Below are 19,090 nucleotides of genomic sequence, written 5' to 3'. Positions count from 1 at the left end.
TTGCCAGCTTTCTAATCGCACAAAACTGAGCACCGCTGCCCCAAGGCCCCGCCCCTACTCTGAGGTTCTGCCCCCATGCTCACTCTGTCCCCATCACTCACTCTCCCCTACCCTCATTCTCTTACACTGGGCTGGGGAAGGGTGTTGGGGTGTGGGAGGGGTTATAGGCTCTGGGCTGGGGGTGCGGGCTCTGAGGTGGGACCAGAAATGAGGGGTTCAGGGTGCGGGAGGGGGCTCTGGGCTGGGGCAGGGAGTTAGGGTGCAGGAAGGGGTGAGGGCTCTGACTGGAGGTGTGAGCTCTGGGGTGGGGCTGGGATGAGGGGTTTGGGGTGCAGGAGGGGGCTCTGGACTGGGGCGGAGAGGTTCAGAGTGCAGGACGGGTCTCGGGGCAGGGGGTTGGGGTGCGGGCTCTGGGAGGGAGTTAGGATGCGGGGGAGGGGGTTCTGACCTGGGTCAGGGGGCACGGGAGGGGGTTCAGGGTGCGGGTTCTGGGCAGTGCTTACCTCATGTGGCTTCGGGAAATGGCCGGCATGTCCAGCTCCAAGGCAGAGGGGCCAGTGGACTCTGTAGGTTCCCGGCCAATGGGAGCTGCAGAGCTGGCACTTGGGATGGGGCAGCACACAGATCCTCCGTGGCCACCTCTGAACTTAGGAGCCAAGCATGCAGGCCACTTCCGGGAGCCATAAGGAGCCTGCCTTAGCCCCTCTGCGCCACGAACTGGACTTTTAATGGCCCGGTTAGCAGTGCTGACTGGAACCACCAGGGTTCCTTTTCAACTGGGCGTTCCAGTCAAAAACCGGATGCCTGGCAACCCTAAATTGAGTTCATATCAGGGGCTAACTGCTAGGTCACAGACAAGGCTGAGCCTGACTCCCCTTAAATGGCCAGGTAGCCTGTGACAATCACAGACATCTTTCATTACTTATGAGAATTATTCTTACCTGTCCATGTCTGTTTGCTGTTAAACAGGCATGTCAAATATCAAGATGTTAAAGGCCCTGCAATATCACACAAACTACTGTGCAAGCAAATCCCACAGTCTTGCACTGAGGAGGAAATCTGTACATCTGCCCCAATTCCCAATGACACCTTACTAGGGAACAATGTTAAATCAAGAAAAAGTAGCACTTTTCCCCACTTGCAGGCTTCATGGGGTAGAGCAGAAAGACAGTTGTGGCCTGCCTCTGTCTTTTAGCGTGTTAGTGGTCCAAGTGGTTTTTTTTTTTCTTTTAATGGCTGACTGAAACCTAATTGTTCCCTGTTCTCTCTCAAGTCTGCCTGTAGAGCAATTTTTGACTAATTTTTCTTAGTCAGTTCTTCTTAGAGAAAATATATTGACATATGATGGTATTGTAAGAAATCAGAACTTTGATCATGGGGAATTTTAATTACTCAGCTATTCAGTGGAAAATGAGCCAGACAAAACATAAGAAGCAGAAGCCTGTTTTGTAGGGATATTGCTAGAAAGTTTCTAATACAGTTCATTGGGCAGCTTACCCAGCCAAAGTCTGTTATAGTTATTAGCTTAGAAAATGAGCCATGTGCAATATGATAAATAAAATTACAGCTGGAGAACATTGAAGATTTGATCACAATATCATTAAATCTGAAATACTCAAGGGTTGAGACTAGCCAGAGCAACAAAAAAGTATTGGCTTTAAGAAAAGTGACTCTTTAGAGGCAGAGTTAGGGCCAGTATTATCACTCTGACTGCACTATTAAGTTTGGAGGACTTTTCTTCTGCCTATGATGTACAGCCCAGCCACTCAGGCTGCATGCTGGGGTCTAGGATGTGGGTATTTGTGTATATTTAAACTACATGCTTTTCTGTAATTCTAGAGGCTTTTATATATATTATTTTGTAGCACTATATTCATATATATTGCATAACCAAATAATGAAAGTACCCATTGTAATGCAAACATGCAAGGGGACAGAGTTATGGTTGTGGGAGCCTAAGATACCTGTGTGTGTTTGTATCTGTACTTAAAATATTTCTCATCCCATTAGTTTTTTGTATATAGTTATGTAATATATAGGAAATACACAGAAACAACTATGAAGAAATCAATGACCACATTACAACTGAAATTCCTTTTCACTGTTCAAGTAGGGTAAAGGACAAAAGATACCATGTGAATAAGCTGTAAAAGTGAAGGGAGAAATAGCTGAAAGCTTTTGAAAAATCAAACTTACAGGAAGTAAAGTTTTTGTAGACTTACTATACATAGGTAGAATCAGGATAGAATTATAACAAGAGGCAAAAAGTACTTTTTTTTCCCCCCAAAGAAAAAAATATTCCAACTAGTAATGATTAGCAGTGGGTTAGTGCAAGCATTAGGTTTTGAAACCCCTTATGTTCAGAAATAAGTGAATTATTTGAACAGCAGAAAATGTCAAATATCCTCTGCTAATACCAAATTTGGATTTCTTGCAAATAGTAAAAAACAATTGCAATTCAATTTAGATGCTTTTAAGTGTGTAAACTAGTAAATGGGAAAAGTACTTTAATAGAACAGTGTAAAACAATAAACTTGGTGACCAGCAAATATAGAAGACTGTTTTAAGGTGCAGCATTCTGACTGCAAAAGAGATTTTGTCTCTCCAGTCCTGCAAAGGGAACCATATTGGCTTACCCCACGCTCATGCAGAACCCCACTGAAGATTTTGAAGTCAGTGGTGCTCCACACAGGTACCAGGTTTTGCCCATCAAGTTCCATTGGTAGGATCAGGACCTTATAGGTTAGTGTGACAGGCTGTACCCTGTGATGAAGCTAGGAAGCTGTTGGAACTGCTGTTCCCCATAACTATTCAGGTGGATTGGCCTCTCCCTCTGCTCTGTTGGTGACACACAGCCAGCCCCTCTGGGCTCTGTTATCACCCAACACAACAGCAGGTGGCTCCACACACTCAACTGAGTCACCTGAATGCTTTATTTAAGCCACTCAAGGACCAACAATGGAAACACCAGCCAATTTCCCAGCTCCCCAGCCTTGCATCCTTACTGGAGTATAAACCCAGAATTATACTGTCTTGCACTGCACAGGGATTTGTATGATGCAAGATCACTAATTAATCCACTCCCCCCTCGATGAGGGGAAGTATGTACCCGCCTGTCTTAACAGAGCTAAGATTTTCTAACACTTCACTCAAAAACACACTGGTTAAGATAAAACATTTATTAACTACAGAAAGATAGATTTTAAATGATTATAAGTGATAGCAAACAGAATGAAGTAGATTATTTGGCAAATAAACAAAAATGCAATCTATGCCTAATATACTACACAGGATTTGAATCAGTGTCTCACCCAGATAGATAGTGCAAGCAGTTTGTTGATGTTTCATACACAGGCAGGGTTTCCTTCTTTCCTGCCTGGGACTAGCACTTCCCCAGTTCAAAGTCTATGTTCCTGTAGAGGTATCTTCAGGTGTTGAGTTGTGGAGAAAGTGAGGTCCTTTGGTGATGTCACTTCCCTCTTTTATAGTTTTTCCATATGGTGGAAATCCCTTTGTTCCAAGATGGGTTCCCAGCCCAGTTTGTGAAAAATACAGGTACCAAAATGGAGTTCAGTATCGTGGTCTGGTCACATGCCCTTGGATGCATCACTGAGTCATAGCAGCCATTATTCATAAGCTGTCTGAAGTGTTGCCAAATGAGGACAAGCCTTTCCATGGCCCATTGTCTTTACTGATGGTCATTCCACTTGACTAAGCCATTCATGATGTGCTGACTAGCCTGAGTGCAAACGAACCTTTGAGTGTTACCAAGAAGTAAACGCATTTGCTATAGAAATACCTAGTCAATATTCATAACTCTAGATACAAAAATGATACATTCATACAAATAGGATAATCATATTCATCAAATCATTACTTTTCCATGGATGCTTCACATGACACATTTGCACAAGATGCGTCATAATCATATCATCATTATACCACTATGATGAATATGGGGCAGAGTGTCACAGTTATCATAAGGATACCACCCAAGTGCACAGTTGGAAGGGTCTACTTTTTTTTAAATAAGATTGTTGGAAGCAGAGTTCCTGACCTGGATGAATAGAAATGAATATTCTCCTTCTTATCACCCTCTCTGTTAAAATATTTATATCATTTTCCAGCAGCAGAAGTACAATTATTGCATATCTTCTTCTGCCTACCCAATTCAGGCCCAAATCCAGCAAATCACTTAAGAATGTGGAATTCAATTAAACTTAAACACATGCTTAAAGTTAAGCATGTGTTTGTTTTTTACTAAGTAGGGATTGACTTAAGCATGTGCTTAAATACGTTGCTGAACTGGATGTAAAAGGTAAAATAAATCATTGGGTTAATGAAGAAAACACTATTCACTTTTCTATAGTAAAATGTTTATCTGCTCACTATTTAACAGAAAAATTGGTATTACTGGAGAAAGGGTTCGAAGTTTTCAAATAAGTGTTAATCATTTTTTCTTCTTCGAGTATGCATCCATGTGGATCCTATTTTAGATGCACGTGCATCTCATGCACGAGATAAATTTTTTTTTTTAATAACCATGTCTGTTGGGGCCACTCATGCACTCTGTGCCACCTCATACTCCTGTACGAGGACATGAAGGGCAGAGGGGGACACAAGCTGGCATGTCTGACGCACTAGGTCTTAGCTTTGGCTAAATTGCTTTTAAACCCTTCATAAAAAAACCCTCAGAAGTCTTCTGATTTTTGGACATGCACCTACTGTGAACAATATCAATGCATCTGTACTGAAGATTGATACTCGGACCCCCAGTACAGGCTCTCCCCCATAAAGGATTTCTCAAAATGGTAGATTCAAACCCTTTGGGTTTAAAGCCCTGCCTGTCCTGCAATGGGCTAATTCCACTGAAAGATGGATACAGCAACAGCTCTTCTCTTAGGAGAATGCCACACACTGAGTAGATGTTAAGTGTGCCTTTCATTCTCCATGAGAACCCACAAATTGCAAGACACACAGTGGAATCTTCATTTATTGGAGCAATCTATAAAGATATCATCAGATCCTGAGGAGACGAGCTCCATGGTCCAGGTAGCAGAAAAGCCAGGCTCATCCAGCACACCATCTCACAGACAAGCATCTCTGAAGACAAGTGCAGAGAAGATGATGCCAAGGAAAGACCTGGCACAAACACAAACATCAGCACTGATACCCTGGCACCAAATCAGACCATACCAGTTCCACAGATACTTCTGATACTGAAGTCTGACATCAAACGGGCTGCTCCAAACAAAGAGGCAGACACACCAGGCACATCTCGGTATCCTCCCACAAAGATAGACCACCTAAAGCCTCGGGACAAAGCCACCAAGTCCTACATGGCATTGAGGGCTGGTGAGCCTGCATTGACTCCGGCAATGCACCCCTCGGCATCGATACCTATAACAGAAGATGAGTCGCCAGGAAAACATGACCGTCATCAGTACTGAGACAGCTGCCAGTACTGAGACAGACCCTGCTACCAAGAGCACTGTGTTCCTCAGCACTGCCTATGGAGAGGTCTAGCTGTTCTCTCCATCGCCAGACTGTACATTCTCACCACCTTCAAGCAAAAAACCTTTCCTCTGAGGACCAAGGTTGACATCACTGAAAGGCCTGCCAGTCCTCCCTATAGGGCTCAGGCACCCTTGTGGCAGGAATGGCATTAGTCAGTATCGAGATTCCTTAAGGGCCTTCTGAATACTTGCTCATCTGTTAGAGACCTGATTCCTATGTAGAATCTCAACATCTTCCTCCTGAAGCTCTTATAGCTTTCATTCAAGCTGCTATTAGACTGTTTGATTACATCACCCTACCCTCAAACATCTTTCTAGTGGCCGTCACCTCAGCATTGAATATCAGCAAGTGCCATGCTCCTCATAGTCAAATCTCCTCACACATCCTTTAGTAGGGACAAAATGGTAATGAGACAGCAATCCAAGTTCATCCTTTAGGTGTCCTGGAGTTTCATCTGAACCAGTTGATTCAGGAGGGTGGTGAAGCACTGTAATGGGTTACCTAGGGAGGTGGTGGAATCTTCTTCCTTAGAGGTTTTTAAGGCCTGGCTTGACAAAGGCCTGGCTGGGATGATTTAGTTGGGGTTGGTCCTGCTTTGAGCAGGGGGTTGGACTAGATGACCTCCTGAGGTCTCTTCCAACCTTAATATTCTATGATTAATATTCCCCTGGCATCAAGTGTGGCTTCAGGAAGAAAAGAAGCTACTTTTCTTTGGATGTTCCCAGAGTCTTGCTCTATTATCAGAAAGTCCTTTAGACTGTCTCCTTATTGCTTTCTTGCTATATCTGACTCATCAAAAGGTCAAGCCAGTTCTCATCACAAAGAATTTCTCTGTGGGTCATAAAGTATTTCCACCTACTATCAGTTAGCTAGTGAATGTCAAGGTGCGCTCCACTGGGACACAGGCTTTGTCTTCAGCCTGCTTCAAAAATGTGCCAGTATCTGAGATATATAAAGCTGACTTTTACAAGCATTACACTCATGATATGGTAACTAGTTCTTTTGCCAAATTTTGGAGAGAAGTACTCCAGTCATCATTTGACTGAGACTGGTGCATCTTAATCCCACCATCCAGAGAAGATAATTGTTTTCCAGTCACACATGTTGGGATCTATACGGATATATTCTCAAAGAAGAAAGAATGTTTACTTACTCTACAATGGCTGTGGTTCTTTGAGATGTAGTCAGTATGGATCCCACAACCTGACCTCCATTCCTGCTTTTTGGAGTCCTCAGCAACACAGGCTTTGAAGTTCAAGAGAACTGAGGGAGGGTTGCAGCCACCCTGCCTTTTTATGCCTTCAAATGAAAGTATGGAGTGCATGTGCAGACCCAGTGGACACTGCTATTTAAAAAAAATCTCATCTTGCAAGCATGAGGCACATGCCCACCTAAAGTGGGATCCACACTGACTACAATATCTCAAAGAACCACAGTTACTGTAAGGTATGTAACCATTTTTTATAGGTACAGAAGGCTCTTCTAACGATATCACATGAGAATTACAGCCTTTTCTCCACAGTCACACCTGTATATTTTCATAGAAACCGAACAGACAAACCCATTAGTTGTCTAAACCCTAATCCAGCAAAACACTACAGCCTGTGTTTAAGTGTATTGCTGGATCGGAACAGTCAAGAGGATGGAAGTGATCTTACAGGTTCCAGTTTTTATGGCAGTATGACAGTTGGAGCTAATTGAAAATTTTACAGTTGAACAGTTTTCTCTCAGAAAATGCTAGTTCTGCATTATCGGAACGTTCCACCACGTCTACTCTCACTTACTGCCGTCTTCAAGTGAGCAGGGCTTGCTTTTTAAGCTCCTTCCTGGAGACCTACCTCATGTTCCAGATATCTTAATTTGGGCTAATAGGGCCTTCAATTGTCCATTAACCCCTTCTTGACTTCCATGGAGGCTTGTGTGCCCCATTACACACCCACCCTCTTAAGAGTGTACCTAACAGGGCTCTATATGTTTCTTTCCCTGGGGTTTTGAGATTTCCACACGCTCTCTCTAACTCTCCTTCAGGTTAATTAACCATCATGAGCAGATGACCACTCCCAGAGTTGCCTGATGTTCCACAATCAGCTGTTCTTTTTCTCTCAGGGTTGCTTGTGGAGCGTGTTCTGTGGCCATGAGTTGTTCTTGCAGAGGGGCTGTCCCCTGACTCCCCTTCCACAAGAGAACACTATTTTCACCCCAGCCACCCACATAGGCCGTAGCCTGCTTATGAGGGGCTGTAGTGACCCACATAGCTCCTGCTTCTGCATGAGGTACTGTCCAGATTCCTACTGTACACTGTTCAGTCTCTATCATAAGATTCCACTCCTTGGCATTCTTCCCTGCCTGGAGCCTAGCTAATTCTTGCTCCAGCATCAAGCAGTACTTTTCCCCATACTCCGCCTAGACCAGGGATGGGCAAACTTTTTGGCTGGAGGGCCACATCGGGGAATAGAAATTGTATGGCGGGCCATGAATGCTCACAAAATTGGGGTTGGGGTGCGGGCTCTGGGGTGGGGCTGAGGATAAGGAGTTTGGGGTGTAGGAGGGTGCTCTGCGCTGGGACCAAGAGGTTCGGAGAGCGGGAGGGGGATCAGGGCTGGAGCAGGTGCGCGGGAAGGGGTGTAGGTTCTGGCTGGGGGAGCGGGCTCTGAGGTGGGGCTGGGGATAAGAAGTTTGGGATGCAGGAGGGTGCTCCGGGATGGGATCGAGGGGTTTGGAGAGCAGCAGCGGGGCTGAGCCGTATGGTCTAGCCCCCAACCCAGTGCCCTGACTGGAGCGCCAGAGTGGGGCCGAGCCACTGGTGCGGCCCCTGACCCTGTTCCCCAGCGGGAGCTTGTGGGCTGTAGTTAGCCCACCCCTGGCCTAGACTCTAGATTGTGCTAACTCTTGTTTCAGTTTTGTCATCTGTTTAGTGATCTTCTCCTGGGAGGTGCTTATGCTCTCCAGCTTTTGTTGGCAATCTTTCAGCTGTTTCTGTACATTTTTAAGATGATGAAGGGTTTTATCTCTGCCCCATCATCAGTCTGAACTTGAACCTCCCACTTCCACTCCTCTTCCGATGGACTACTGATTTCTAAGCTGTTGCTCTGGATTCATGACACCTTTCCTCTCCACCAGCTTGGGTGCTACTTTTCTCTACATCAGGGTTGGGAAACCTTGCCAGTCACTTCCAAAGCTCACAAGCCATGGAAGATCCTTTACTACCCTCTCCAGCCCTGTACTCCCAGCTCAACCTCTGCCATGAGTGGTGGTAGACATTTTCTCACCAGGTGCCACAAGCAACATGCATGGGGAGATGCCAGTCCATCCTCTTTACCAAAACTCCATTTTCCGCAAACAAGAGTGTGCCTGCAACCTGAGTTCATGAGATATTTCACTGGCATGCCTGCAGCCAAATCGTTACCACATACCGCTGAGTCCCATTGCCATTTGGAGAGGACCCCAGGCCACAAACATGGCTGTAAGAACAGCCCAGGTAATCATATTCTCGTCTGATATTCCTATGCTTGAGCATCTGAAGCGCATCATTGGACTTCCTTGACCACATCCAGACGTGCTTCTGCTAGACTGTAGGAGTGACTGGGGCCTTGGTAGCTCCTGTGCATCCCCCCATTTTGGGCTATTCAGGGACCCCCTCTTCCAGTCTCCCCAGGGGCCACTCCTAGTCTGCCATACCATTCAGGCCACTTGGTTCCTTTGGCCTCAAAAGAGATTTCTTCCCACTCGGGGGCCACACCTGCTGAGGCACGCTAGAATTGCCTTACCCAATTTTGGGCTCCCATGGATAGAACCTTCAAGAACTGTACTAGGACCACTTGGTCCACAATTTTCCCTGTGGAACAAGTCCTCTGGGATTTCGCTGCATGATGATTATGCCCATAACCTCTGAGCCAGTACCCTTGGTTGTGCTCTCTGCAGGAATGGTTTAACCCAGAAAAAAGCTGGTATACTTCCACTGTCAGTCCCCATGTATCCAAGAGAACAGCCTTTACCACAGGATTGGAGCCTGCCTGTTTGTCAGTCACCATGCAGTAGGTTGTTTGCATCTCACACATCCAAAATGGTGCTCTAGGGGCTTCCAGGTAGACTCTTCCCAGCCCACTGCACTGGCCACTTGTTCAAAGGTACAGAGAAAGATCCTCCTGGTCAGGCTCTGGCCCCACTGTTGTTGCCAGGTGAGGGACCAGTTTGCCCAAGCTACTCTCTCCAGTACCAGCCCAAGCCGCCGAAGCAACTTGGTCAAGCTGCTTCTACAGCCACTCTTATTGCTGGAAATGGGCCTCCTGCTATGGTTGTTGAGTGGCAAATTGTGCCTCTTGCTGTTTCTGCAGGCTCTCTATCAATTGCAGGAGCAGCGTCTGTGTCTTTTTGTGCTGTTCCTGCTGCTACCGTGGCATGGCTGTCTACTGCTACTGCACAGTTACCAGTGGTACCACCTTCTACATCTTTTCTAATTATCCAGGTTGGGAGGGGTGTCGGTCAGTACTTGCAAGCATCAATTTCCCCTCAATTTCAGGGGCTGATCAACTATTTGCATTCTCTACCATGTGTTACTGCATGTCTTTACTAGAGCACTCCTTTCTGGCATTGTGTGGTGCAGCAAGCACTTGCTTCAGTTTTCCAGCTTGTCCTGCTCTGCCTATGCTCTGTCTTCTGGGTTACAAAGACTCAGCCTTCAGGCTAGTTCTCTGACAGTTCTACTCCTTCCAGGGCATTCAAAGTCCAAAACAAGTGTAAAGCAACATAAACTAAATTCCTTTGAAAGAAAAGGAGTACTTGTGGCACCTTAGAGACTAACAAATTTATTAGAGCATAAGCTTTCGTGAGCTACAGCTCACTTCATCGGATGCAGTTTTTTTTTCCACCAAATGCATCCGATGAAGTGAGCTGTAGCTCACGAAAGCTTATGCTCTAATAAATTTGTTAGTCTCTAAAGTGCCACAAGTACTCCTTTTCTTTTTGTGAATACAGACTAACACGGCTGCTACTATGAAACCTGTAAATTCCTTTGGTAGCTCTACTAGGCATAAGTCTTCCCCACTCCCTGGGCCTACCTAGCTTTTTCTTCCACAGTGCTTTCCATCTGCTCTCTCTGCTTGCCCCTTCCAAATGAGCAGGGATTTTCTTTTTAAGCCCCTCCCTGGAGGCCTACTTCCTGCTACAGGTGTTTTAACTGAGGCTAATTGTCCTTCTGTAGCCCATTAACCCCATCCTGCTTTGCGTAGAGGCTTGTATGCCCCGTTACAGACCCTTGCATGGAAAATTTCACATGTCCAACTTTTGTTCCAATTCTGAATGACAAGAATTTCAGACATGAGAAATTTTCTAGATGACGGAAATTCCTGTTCTGACAGCACTCTAATGACAATGTAGATTCAAGGTTATTGATGGAGGGTAGCTGTAGCACACAAGTTACATCTACACTAGGAAAATTGGGGCTTGTACTTCTCCACTAGTATAACTCCACTGGGTGTAGTCATTATGGAAATTATATTGTAAATAGGATTCAGGTTCTAGTGATATTTATCTTTTATTTATTTCTTTAAATTTAAGTAATAGTAAAAACAGATCTATAAAAGAGATTTAGGAGGACCCTTATAATCTTACAATTGCATAATAAGCCAGCAGCATTAAAAAACAAACTTTCAAACACAAACTAATTCACTGGGAGGTTGAGTTGAGTTAATTAACTACAGAAAGTTCCTTTCTACTCATTATCTCCAGGAGTATAATTTTAACCTTCTCCAAAAAGCTAGAAATAAATGGTTAGATAAAATGGTGGTGAAAATACCTGAACCCTGTCTGCACTACCCCTGTGCTGTTTCTTCTACTGGTGGAATGCTAGTGTAGATAGGCTTTGGGGTACATGTTCTGGGTCCTTCACCACCACCTTGATAAAAATTGTTTAAAAATGTTTAAGGATGCTTTCCATATGGTAAAGAGACAGACTGACTCTTTCTAGGGATTGGTGAACTAATTCAGAAAAAATAAATATCTACCCGAACCTTCCTATCACCACCTCTTGGGATGGTCTCTCGATGAGCCTCAGTTTCTCCTGACTGGCCCACCTTAGTTTGCTCTGTCAGGTCAGTTCCTGGACCCTCATCTCTAATTAATCCTATCAGCCCTTCACTTTTTGGGCTTGTAGTTCCCTTTGGTCTCCTGGAGGCAGCCTGGTATAAAGCTGTCACCACCTTGCTATCCCAGTCCCTTGTGTCTCCCTTTCCTTGTCTGTACTCTCCCCTTTATAGCAGCCTTGTTTCTTCTATTGGCTGCAGCTCCGTGATTGACAGCTCTAGCAGCTGCTTAGGGGTGTGATCAAGCTGCTTGCTTGTAAACAGGAGACTGTCTATGCTCAGTATGGGGTTTGTAGATCCCGTTACACTTCCTCAATAACTCTCTCAAATCTTTTTAGGGTCTGATAAAGCTGAGTTAACATTGTGTGCTTCTAATTTTCATTCATCTCTCCATTTTCTAGTTTTGGGGAAAAGTGGAAATATTATGAGAGGGGCTACTTTCACAGTATTTCTGGCTCTTGTGAAACCAGGTATTCTAATAAGAGATCTTGAATCTCATAAGACTTCTGACCCAATTTCCAAACTATAAAGAGATTTAGACATGTTTGTAGACATCTTTTTGTGGTAAACCCATCATTTTCTCTGATGTAGAAGATGCAGAAATAGTTTCCTGATGCCTGCGACCATGCTGCTCTACTGCCTCAACTCTTTTGCAGGCAAGTGTGGGGGGAGCACATATATTCAGTAGCATGGCATGATGGACACTTAGATACCATGGCAGAAGGCATAGTTTAAAAGCCTAAGTCGAATAGAACACACGTACAATGATTTGGGGTGTCAGAGGAACCATCTGCACATCTCAATCACACACTTTCCAGATTTATGGTGGGGGAGAAATCCTTGGGGGTTGTGGATTTCCCCTCCCACGAAAAACAATAAACAAAAAACTAGTTCAGAGAGATGGATGGATGGGAGATGCAAGTATTGTTGGACAGGGTAAGGAGGTCTGGAACTTTCAGACATCCAAGGGATTGTTGATAAGCCATTACTGGAAACCCGACAAAGTAATATCTTCCTTTTATTTCAAAAAGTGAATAATGTAATCCTCTCACTATTCTCTTGCATGGAAAACTGTAAGGAAACATCTTATGTTAAGAATTGCACTTACTGTGATGTGAGGTTCCTTATACCACTACTTTCCCACTTTTTGTCCATTGAGCCTAGAAATTCTTAAAGTAGTCTTTTGCATGTTCTAATATGAATGATCCCAGTTTTTCAAGGATTTTTTAGGAGAAAAAAGCTGGACTAATTGATTTTTAATATTACTGAAAAAGAGAAATTTTTAAGACAACCCTTTTTAATTGAATATACATTTTAAAAATTCAGACTTTTTTACACATTCTGTATGTTCACTACTGTATGTTGGCAAATAAGACTATAAAAGCAAGCAGCATAAATGAACATTTTGAGGAGAAATGAGGGAAATATAGAATGACAATGCAAATGATTGGGATTTACCAATGATTATTCGGCTGTTCCTCATTTACCAGTTCACAGTTTATGTTCATACACTTTTTTTCCTAGATAAACAGCTGGATAAAGTGTCAAATCTTCAGATATTTTCAGCTAATTATAGAAAAATTCAAGAAGATCTGTAGGTTGTGAAATGAAGCAAATGCAGTGTGAGCATTCTGGTAATTCACCTAAACATCCATCCCTATTGTTAACTGAGTTTTAAAAATAAAAAGACATTCTTAAAGCTCTCTTAAACTGTTGCTTGTGAATAAATGAAGATGTATACTATACTATTAAATAACATTAAGTTCATTCAGTGTGTTCTTCAATAAAGGTTCTAGCCTTTTTAAAATCCTCTTTTAGATAGTCACAGTGAATGTAGTGTGAGATTCCTGTTCCAAAGGTCAGTTTACCATGAGTCTTTGCTCTACTGGTTTATTTTTCTGCTTGTTTGCCTGCAGGAGCAGTCTCACAGGTGCTGGACAGCCTGGAGGAAATTCATGCGCTTACAGACTGCAGTGAAAAAGATTTAGATTTTCTACACAGTGTTTTTCAGGATCAGCATCTTCACACACTACTAGATGTAAGTATTTTTACAGAAGAAATTTGAATATATTTTCTTCTTTAATAACTAAATATTTCTCTTCATTTTTGATAGAATTTTAAATTCACTGTGTAGTATTTGCTTCTTTTTTGTGTATCCTGCTTGCTTTTGATTTTGTTACCAACAAGAAAAAATATGAATTTAATAAGTGGTAAATGTAAGAAATTACTCAAGGAAGACTTGATATTAAAATACAACTATTATAGTTTATCCTACTGCATAGTGTGACTTTTAAAAATATGATTTTTTTTTTTGCACAAGTGATTAATGACTTGGTTTGTGAGTTTACACGTTGAATAAATGGATATAGTGTTAAAAATATTCTGATTCACAGAACAACATGGCTCTCTTGTTGATGTCTGACTTATATTTTGTATTAAAAATTTGAATTATGCAGATTTATACTCCTTTTTAAAGTGATGTATTCTGAGACCTTTTTACCAAAGTCTTAGTATTTGCTTGGGACAGTGATTCCCTAACAGATGAGGAAGTGGAGCAAATCCTTTTCATGCATAAGAAGATTATGATGCAACCCGAATTTGAAACTAACTTGCACAAGCCAGGTGGTAGCCTCAATACTTTAAATGAAACTTCTGCAAGTCATTGGATGTCAGGTCTCATGTTCTTCTGTACCAAATATGGACTTGCTTATACGTGTCAGGTGTGTTCATCATAAGATCCTTTAATGCTCTGTCTGGTATGGCTGAGGTCCATTTAACTAAAGTATTTTATACACAGTGCCATCTATGGGCTGAACAGGGTAATACAGTTTAGCATGCCATTACACCTCCTCCTTTAAGCTCTACGTTCCTACCATTTACAATATTTATGCTTTTTTACGCTATCCTGCTGTCTTTGAGGTTCATTATGAATCAGTCTCTCAAATGTCTCTGAATAATACTGGTTTTCTAATTACACAACCATAACGTGTAATAACTTGGGTCACCTGGCTGTCCATTAGTGGCAACAACTGGCTGTGGTCAGTTTGGAATCTGAGTCGTCATCTTGTTCTGCATCCACCATCTGTAGATTTTTTTTTTTTTTTTTTTTTTTGCTGATGATTTTTTCTGAGGAACAAACTGTAAATGTCAGCAGTTTCTGTTGAACTCTCCACTGTTGGTCTCGATCACATATGATCTGGGCAGTGAAGTCTTTTTTTTTTTTTTTTTTTTTTTTAACAACAGCTGAAGTTGTCCCTCCTTTTTCTCCATTGAGTTTGACATGAACTTGGTCATCAGTTTCTAGAGCTGTCAGTTCTCTAATTGAGTGTTATCTGTTGTAAAAGTGTCTATAGGCTCTTTTTGCCTTTTTACCTGATTTGGCTACTCTCTTCACATTGGACCACTTTGGAGATAGTTTCTGTTTCAGAGCTGAAACAGTAGTTCTGAGTTGTCTTTCCATGACAGACTGTGCTGAACTATATCAAGTAGCTGCTATTGGTGTTGATTTGTAGGTCAGAAGAGCAAGAAATGGATCTTCCTGTTGTAGGATTTTGTTGGCTGTCTGTACAGCTCTCTCAGCCTCTCCATTCGTTTGTGGGTAATGTTCGGAATGAGTTAAATCTTGCTGCAATTAATTGTGGTTTTGTCCATCATTAGTTGTTCTGGAATACCAAAATGGGCAACATATTATGTCTTTAAAGTATGTTGTTTCTATATACTTGGAAAAATAGTTCACAATGACCAGGTAGTGATGTCCTCTGAATTCACATAAATTTGCAACTAATCTAGTCCAGTGTGTCTCTGATAGAAGTGCTTGTACACTTCATGATCAACCATTGTCTCTTAAGTTGATCTATACTGGATCTCCTTTCAAAAGTTCTGTATAATCAAATCCTCCATCAAGTTCTTTCTCCTTTCTCACTAGGCCCCTCATGGCTGCCACACTGTGGCTGAAAAGATTGTTGGTCTTTGATCCTTTGAACACATGCACTCTGAATGCATAGTTTTAGTCTTTGTAAGCTGTTTCTGTGGTGAACTGGCCTGTGCAGTTCAGAATACCTCCAGGGCTAGTCAGACCTGTGTCAGGTGACTTTAACTCTGGGTGGGGTTGAAGGTGACTGAAAGTCCCTTCTGGCATGACTGTGAAATTTCAGCTCCAGAGTCAATTTTGAAGCCAATAGTCTTGCCATGGATATTCGGTTTCATTCTCCAGGCAGGCTCTATATAATTGCAAGTGATAGATCAGAGAAAAAATGGCTCTGGATTGTTTGTAATATTAGTCAATTCCCTGACTTTCTTTTGTGTGGCAAACAGCTGCAAAACACCCTTATTTCAAGCATTTATTACAGCATGCACCTCTGGCTGGATGTGCATCATCTCTGTGGATATGACTTTTTCCACAATTTGTGCATGTAGGCTGGAGTTTGTCCCTCTTAGCCTGGGAGTTCTCACTCCTTGCCTTAGGGGTGTTATGATAATGACTTTTAACACTCAAGTGTCTATTTATAGCTTCTAAGCTAGCTTCAGGTTTTTCAAGTTGCTCCTGTCTTTTGTTCTGTGGTTTGACTAATTCTGACAGCTTTGCTACCTGTAGAGCTGTGGCGGCTAGGGTAACATCTCTCTCCATTTGTAGTTGCTGTGAAAGGCTTTTATCTGTTAACCCAATAACCACCCTATCTCTGATAATTTCATGTTTTGCATTCCCAAAATCACAGTTTTCAGCCATTGTATGCAGAGCTCTTATAAAATATTCCCCCTGGTTCTTGAATTTTCTGATGAAAACATGCTTTTTCATACACCACGTTTCTCTGAGGTATAAAGAATACATCAAAAGATATATGCATATCATCAGTTTCCTTGTGGGGCTTCGTAGCAATATGAAATCTTGCAAAATATTTTTTCCAGTTTGCCCATTCTGAATGTTTGACAAAGCTGAAGTTCTCAGTGCATTGAATAAAGGTATGTTGGTGAGATCCTGCAGTCTTTCTTCCTTTTGTCTGCAACCTTTGTTGCTCTTTTCTTTCTGTTTCTGTTTTTAGTTTACTCCTGACACCATACAGTGTTCTTCTGTACCAGATATGGACTGGCTACAGTGCTTGCTTTTACATGCCAGATGTGTCCATCATAAGATCCTTTAATGCTCTGCTAGGAATGGCTGAGGTTCATTTAAATAGGGTATTTTACACAGTATCACTAGTGGCTGAGCCGTGTAATACTGTTTAATATTCTACTAGAATGGAAAACACAAGGAGCTGGCTGCATTTGTCACGGTACTATCTGAATGCCTTCCAGTAGGCCATCCAGTGACTAACATCTGTCACGTGGCTTTGTGCTCTCATTCTCTCCCCATCGGAGAATTGTGTTTTACAGTGGTGTGTTTTGTTTTGTCTTCCCTCTCCCTATGGACACATCAGTAGCTAGAAAAATATGTACCAAAATTTATGCTAACCCTTTAAATTCTTAGAAGAAAAAAGCCCAAATATCCAGGTCCTCTCTGATCTTGGCCTTTATGCTGATGTGATAGTGGGGTGGGTGACTGTCTATTACTGAATATAGCTATTGGAAGAACATGCAACTAGATGCAACTATTTTACCTGAGAAGGCCTACATGTCCAGGAACACTTTCGGTGACCTAAGTACGAACTTTCAGGCCACAAGTACCCCCATCACAGGTTTTTCTCAGTTTACATACCTTTTTGCAGAATGGGAAAACCAAACTTTGTAACAGATCAATAAAAGTGGTACTGAGACCTTTTCATTTTTAATTAGGGAATACCTAACTGCTGGGTCAGATCCTAAAGTGCTACAAGGAACATTAGGCAGTTCCCTCATAATCTGGACCACCCTTGAATAATTCTTGTGGCTGTTTTCTGAAACCTTTTCAGTTTTTTGACATCCTTTTTAAAGTCCAAAACTGGACAAGCATTCTAGTAATGGTGTAACAAATGCTGTATAAGATTTATATGTAACAAAGGACTAGCATGTGTTCTTGTCTCTCAGAAGTTCTTTTCAAAAGCCTGGGTAATTCTGTGAGTGAGTCTGAGACAGAAAAGTTTCAGTTGAAAGGTACATTAAGATAGTGTTTTAATAGAGCACCATTCTACCAGAATGTAGTTTAATTTTTTACTGGAATATGTTGAATAAGGGAGAAAAAGACCTCACCCATTACTAAATCTTTGGGGAGCCATGCTGACACAAGTCATACAAAACAAAAATTTTAATAAAAGTTTAAAATCTTGAAACAACACAGAACAAATTCTTTTTAAAAAAATTAAGCTTTTTATTTCAGTAAGGCAGATTAGGCAGTTTGTACATCTGCATTGATATGGTACCGTTTTGCCTCAGGGAAGGTCATGTTCTGTGTTTCACTGACAGTCTGTCAGGAAGAGTTTGTTCTCCTTGGAATGGTTTGGGTCAGTGAGAATACCAGAACAAACTTTCTGACCCCTTATCTTCTGCTGAGTAAGAATTTTAGGATCTGTTGTGAAGTTCTTAGTGTCAAATCAAAATGTCAGTTGAATGAAAAACTGTGCTTCCCACTTCTTGGCCTTTTTCCATATGTTAAATTTGTTCACATGTTCCTCCTCTTTCTCCAGAGTTGTTCTTATTTTTAGACTAAGCATGTGATTTATCATTCCCTCTATTAGAATCTCTTCCCTGGCTTAAATTAAATCTTCTCTAAAGGCAAAAGAGACTATACAAAGGAATGAAAGTCATCCCTTCCCTTTTAATTTCTCAGCTAATGAAGATCATACATCAAACGGGGATTCTTTCTCTCTTTATAAAGTTACTCATGTAGGCAGGACGGCAGAAAAGTGTGTTTTCTGCTATTCCACTGATTGAATTCATTTATATATGTCTATTTTAAAAGCTATATTAAGAAAAAGCTCTTCTTGCAGTGTTAAGAAACTCATCTGTTTAGACTTATTCCAGTGGTGAAGGAGTTCAGAAACAAAAATGCCTTTTTATTCCTCTTAATTTACAGGATAATCCATGCAACATAAAATATAGATCTATGAACTGAGATGTCTGAACTGTAACTGTAGCCTTTTAATTATGGTCATATTTTTCCTAGAACCAAAACTGTATACTGTACCTACTCTTTGTTGAATCACCTACTCTTTAAAGGTCACCAACAAGTCTAATTAGCTTATTTGTGTATGTTTTTAATATTACTTTTTCTCCAATAGTTTTCTAAGTTCCGATCATAAACTATAGACTAGTACGTTTTGATATAAATAGAAGCACTAATCTGGAGAGTGGAAATCCAACTTTTTTTTTCATTGCTAAGTAAATATCTGTGAAACTCTCAGACATGTATATATCATTTGTGAGCTAAAATATCAAATACAAATTCAAACAAACAGCGTGTGCAACCTTTGCTATGTCACAGCAACGTAGATCTCTTCCAGTTACGTTTTCGTGTCTAAATTTTTGTGTACAGTTCAGAGGAAAAAACATCTGAAATTGTTTTTTTCGTAGTGACCAATTTA

General features: G+C 41.8%; 1 protein-coding gene across 18 annotated transcripts in view; it reads left to right on the top strand.

Moving 5' to 3' along the window:
• Window positions 1-19,090, top strand: part of CASK (calcium/calmodulin dependent serine protein kinase) — a 407,176-nt gene that overhangs the window by 291,809 nt on the left and 96,277 nt on the right. For all 18 annotated transcript variants that reach the window (XM_038393382.2, XM_038393424.2, XM_038393399.2 and 15 more), the window contains one exon: window positions 13,514-13,635. In XM_038393382.2, coding sequence (XP_038249310.1) covers window positions 13,514-13,635 — 122 coding nt within the window. The remainder of the gene's footprint in view (window positions 1-13,513; window positions 13,636-19,090) is intronic.

The sequence above is a fragment of the Dermochelys coriacea genome, chromosome 1 (assembly GCF_009764565.3).
Source record: "Dermochelys coriacea isolate rDerCor1 chromosome 1, rDerCor1.pri.v4, whole genome shotgun sequence".
NCBI classification, from domain to species: domain Eukaryota; kingdom Metazoa; phylum Chordata; order Testudines; family Dermochelyidae; genus Dermochelys; species Dermochelys coriacea.
Note: the sequence above shows the minus strand (reverse complement) of the source record. Positions and strands in the feature narration are given on the sequence as shown.